At 30.2% G+C, this 5,527-nt stretch overlaps 1 protein-coding gene across 1 annotated transcript; it reads left to right on the forward strand.

Moving 5' to 3' along the window:
* Nucleotides 1-873: 873 nt before the first annotated feature.
* Nucleotides 874-1,605, forward strand: LOC134699551 (probable G-protein coupled receptor 139). Its single transcript, XM_063561141.1, has one exon. The coding sequence runs from the start codon at nucleotides 874-876 to the stop codon at nucleotides 1,603-1,605; it is 732 nt and encodes a 243-aa protein (XP_063417211.1).
* Nucleotides 1,606-5,527: the final 3,922 nt, after the last annotated feature.

Below are 5,527 nucleotides of genomic sequence, written 5' to 3' on the forward strand. Positions count from 1 at the left end.
AATGTATGAGCTTGAATCAACTATATAAATGCAACACGATCCTGAAGTTAACAAAGAAGAAACGAACATTGTTAAATTGTTTTGAGTCCACATTTTACGAACAAACATTTGATATAGTGTGTAAATGCGCCAGACTCGTATTTAGCAAATAAAACAAGCTAATACAAACCATTCAGATATCACATATTGGATTACAAGTTATTTAAAAATGTAGAGAGTGAACAATTTGGCATACACTCACAAAAGATCTGTTTATAGTTTCAATTGGATATGCAAAATGTAATAGCAGAATAAGGTAATTTTTATTGTTCTATTCACACAGGCGTGTTTTTATGATAAGAGTAATTAAGATATTTTCATATTCGATTTTGCTTCACATATATGGAGAATAAAGATGACGACAATGTTCACATGAGCTAATATTGATAATAAGACAAAGTGAACAGTCGAGTTGAGAATAATACTTTCTATAAACATCAGTATGTCAAAACGACATGACAGCTTGTGAGATGACAATCGCTTCACACAGAAATAATGGCAAATCATTCCGGAAATGAGACATTTAACAACAGTTATATTTTCTCTGATTATATACAAAATGCTAGACCACAAGGCAAAGAGGCTCAGGAAAAGTATATCCTCCCACTGTTCCTTTTAGTTGGAATATTTTCCAATGTAAGTACTCTGATTATATTTTGCAGGGGAAAGCAAACGCGAATATCAGTTAGTATTTACGTGAGTGCGTATTGCATTGGAAACCTCACAACATTGTTTTTTCTGTATGGCATGCATCTCCTTACAACTGTAAGTGCTTTCCCTGAATTGTCAAACCTTAATAGCTCTGTTTGCTCAATACTAACTTTTATACACAAAATGGTTCAGTATAGCTCAGTTTGGTTTGTGGTTGGAATGACAATAGACAGATACATAGCAGTGTGTCATCCCTCAAGTGCTTTAACAATGTGTACAGTCTTCATGGCAAAGGTTGCAGTGGGAATTATTTTGATCGGTTTAGTTGTGACCAGTGTCCACGCTATGTGGGTTTATGACATAAATCACAAAACTGGTATCTGTGACATGTTTACACCAGAAAACAACCTTCAAATCGTACATCTTAAAATATGGAATATTCTGTCAGCAGCAGCATATGTATACTTGCCTCTCATCATTTTACTGATTATCAACACACTACTAACATGCGGTTTGTGCTTTCAACATAGTTCGTCATCAACATTTACGCATGATAACGGTTCAACAGAATATACCAATGCAGTCGTTGCAATATCTATGCTGTATTTTGCTTTAGTTTTACCCATCACACTGTACAATATTGTAATGATATCATCTGGGATACGAATGACGGCTGACATGTACAATACATTGGTGATATTTGATCATATGCAAAGCATAAACTTAGTAAATGTATTCTTTGTATGTGTGCTATTCTCACGTTCGTTTCGACAAGAAATTCATTGTATATATAGACTAATTAGAGAGAAACGTAAGCAAACGGTGGAAATGAATAGATTCTCAAATAAAGCCTTAATTACCAATGAAACTACCACTATCACTACCATGGCGAACGAGGAGGACACCTTGATATAAAAACCCGGGGATTTTTTTTACCCACTGGAACACATGAGATTAATTTTAGAACAAAGAAAACCGGAGGATCAATTTCAATAAAATGATGTTGTTTTTTTTAATGAATACTGCAGATAATTTTGTGATCAAGAATTTGACTGGTATTTTCTCTTCAATGTATAATAATTATTGTTATTCAGTAATGTTTAATCATAAATGGTTATTTAACAACAAACGGTCTTCGATATTGAACTTCAACGGCTTCATCTGAATTATCGTTGAAATTTTTATACATTTAGTAACAGTTAATATTAATAATCAAATACAACACTATTTTTGTGTGATTTTTAGAGGCTCGTACGGCTTTTAGCAGATTCTGAAATCGGGCGACTGTATTGTTTTTAAATACTTCAAAATTATTATGAAGGTATCCAGAAAAAGTTTATATTTAACAGACAGGCCCATTTAGACTAGTTAAAAGGAAAACGATAGGAAGAAAGACATGTGACTCTAACTGTTATTTTTTTTTTATATCCGAGCAATCTGTTTTGGCTTCTTATTCTAGACGCCGTTTGTTTACTTTAAATTCGCAGCAGTAAATGCCATTTTACTTTAAAAAGGAGCCAACTCGTATGAAACGAAAAGTTTGCCCTCTACATTCAAAATATTGTTATAATTTTTCGAGAGTGGCTTAGACGGCTAGGTCATGGCATAACTTATTCGCTGACGAAAAACAACATATTACTCCTATCATAGATATCACTTTCATCCCCCATCCTGGAGGACTATTTTGTACTAATTTTTTTTTGCAAGTTGTCGTCCTGAATCTGCAAACATAATTATGTTATGTCTATGTCAAATAGACTTCAGTTTTTCAAAAAGTACGAGATTTTTAACTGGTCAAGTATATACTCAATAAACAGAATACACTACCGGTGTATGTTTGCTTGTACCTACATACCTTGATAAAGATTGTGCAAAACATTAATAAATATTTTGGTACTATCAATTTCAAAATTGATCATTGTCCTGAAAGACTACTAACATTATTTGTATTTACTAATACACCAGATTCATGTTGAATAAATCTATAAATCCGATACTACCAATACGTATGTTTTCATGAATAAAATGACATTAGAAGCCTTGAGTTTATATATTGTTTTTTGATTATTATATATTAATACCAATTAACATGATTGGTTTAGTTTCACATTAATTGTAAAGAGTCATCTGAATACACGTACATTGTTTTACAATGACCTTGTGTTTACAAATTGAATTTTGCATTGCTAACTTTTATCGTTGATTTACAAGTAATATCAAATTATCTGCTTATCTGTCTCATTACCCATCCATCAGACAGTAAACTGATGCTGATTTTCTAAACATGGTTAACACTTTGTTGACTTGATCATAATACTTTAAGAAGACTGGCATGACATTTCTTATGAAATTATGTACTATGGAGTCATTATTGTGTTTGGAAAACTATTTATGTCGACTGTTTGGTCAAAGGGGAGCAATTATTTAAATGTTTTACAAAATAACAAAGCTAACTTTGTCAATATTACGACGTCAAATGCAAAAACATTTTACTTTAAGGTGGTACCCAACACTTTCACTAAAATAAATTTGGCTCGTTTAATTTTCATAAAATTTTGTCAAAGTATTTACTTTAACACTTAAACAAAAACATAAAAATTCAAAAAATTTCAACCAACCGTTTTGTCAGAAAAATCATTCTGGTTATATAGCAATTTGACAAACACCAATTTTGATCATTGAGAAGCTTAATATTCCTTTTACAACACAACGTTTACAACACAACGTTATCAAAACGTTAAGCTGACTTTACAGAGTTATCTCCCTGTAGTGTTAGGTACCACCTTAAACCACTATATGTAAGATGTCGACAATACTTATTTGTTTATTGAACTGTTAAACTGGCATCTGCTTTCGCAATTTGTAGTAGTATTCTCCTCCTGGTGTACATTTTTTTTATAATATTTTCCAAAACAAAAGGGATTTTGAATTTTGATTTGTCTGAAATGACGAAGCATCCCGTAGATACAAGTTAAAAAAAAATTAAACGAATGACTGTTCTGTGTTTTGCGTCTACACTTTAAGACAATCGAGATTATTATTGTTGAGATACAGTACTTGCAACTTTAGGCGTTACTGTTTGACGTGAACTTGACTGATCGGTGAATGATCGGTGACGGATGTTTGACTGATCGATGACTGATCGGTGATCGGTGACCCATAGGATCCGTCAGATAAGTCAAATAACCTATGTGAGAGTTACTGTGACAACGGTCATCGATCGATCAGTAAATCAAATTTATGCACGGATCGGACGGATACGTATATATTTCAAATTCTTATGTAAACCGAACTCAACATTGTTTACGATCCATGAACACAGACCTCGACGAAGACACCATAATTTACACGTTAATTTGGTTGCAATAAAAAAAATAAAAATAGTATAATAGTTATATTAGATTCTTAATTAAAGCGTTAAATTGTTTATGTTGATTAATAGTTTTGTATTAAAAATTGTAAACATTAAAAACATATATAATACATAATAGTATTATATGTCTCAGTTAACATGAACTTCTACCTACGAAATGCCGATAATCCGCCATTGGAGTTTTGAACTTTTTATAGTTTAGAAAAGGTCGTTTTTCATAAAATTAAAAGAAAGGCATATTTAAATTGTATGCGCATTGTTAAACATTACCAAAAAACTCTCTTTTATTTAAAAAATGTAACTGTTTTTTTTTTAAATCAGTTATTTCAAACAACTGGAGATAAATATTTTCATTCGAATAGACTTTTATTTTTGTGGAATAAGAATGCAGTGATTGATTTATTTTGATACACATTATTAACTGTCATATCATTTCAGTATTTTTTGTACATCAGGATTGGCTATTCTTCATAAAATATGCTTACTTTAAGGAAAAAATTATCAAATTTTTGTATGCGTTGCCTGAAATGCAAATATTTCTTCTTTCTTCTAAAAATTATTGACCGCTATTTGATTTTTGTACTTTTTAAAGTTTAAAATTTTTTTTTTTTTTTTCATGAAATTAAAGGAGTGTCATAGAAGTCATACTTAAATTTTATTTCCATTGTTTAAAATAACTAAAATTAGTATTCTTTTTATTAAAAATGATACTTTTTTATTTAAAATTAGTTATTTCTACAATTTTGAGACCAGTCTTCTTATTAGTAATTACACTTTAATTTTTGTTGAATAAGAATGCATTTGTTGATTTATTTTGATACAAATTATTAACCGTCATATGATTTCAGTACTTTTTGTACATCAAGATTGGCTGTTCTTCATCAAATATGCTTACTTTAAGGAAAAAGATTTTGTACCCGTTGCCTAAAATGCAAATATTTCTTCACTTTACTAAAAATTATTGACCGCCATTGGGTTTTTGTACTTTTTAGAGTTTAGAATAGTTTTTTATCATGAAATTGAAAGAGTGTCAGATAAGTCATACTACAACTGTATACACGTTGTTTAAATTAAACAAACTTAGTCTTCCTTTTATTAAAAATGAAGCTATTTTATTTGAAATCAATCATTTTTACCATCTTGAGATATAAAGCTTATGCTTACTTTCAGGAAAAAGATATTAAATTTTTGTACGCGTTGCCTAAAGTACAAATATTTCTTTATTCTACTAGTGTTTTTCAAAGAGTGTCAGAGAAATCATACTAAAATTTTATTCGCATTGTTTAAAAAAAACAAATTAGTCTTCTTTTTATTAGAAATTATGCTATTGTATTTGAAATCAGTCATTTTTACCATCTTGAGACAAGTCATCTAATCAGGATTGAGATATACTGAGAATTTAAATACTTAAACTTTTATTTTTGTTGAATAAGAATGCAGTTGTTAATTTATTTTGATACAAAT

Source organism: Mytilus trossulus, unplaced genomic scaffold (genome assembly GCF_036588685.1).
Source record: "Mytilus trossulus isolate FHL-02 unplaced genomic scaffold, PNRI_Mtr1.1.1.hap1 h1tg000070l__unscaffolded, whole genome shotgun sequence".
Classification (NCBI taxonomy): domain Eukaryota; kingdom Metazoa; phylum Mollusca; class Bivalvia; order Mytilida; family Mytilidae; genus Mytilus; species Mytilus trossulus.

What these genes read in the sequence shown, in the direction of transcription:
- LOC134699551 (XM_063561141.1), top strand. Translation starts at nt 874, where the DNA reads ATGGTTCAGTATAGCTCAGTTTGGTTTGTGGTTGGAATGACAATAGAC.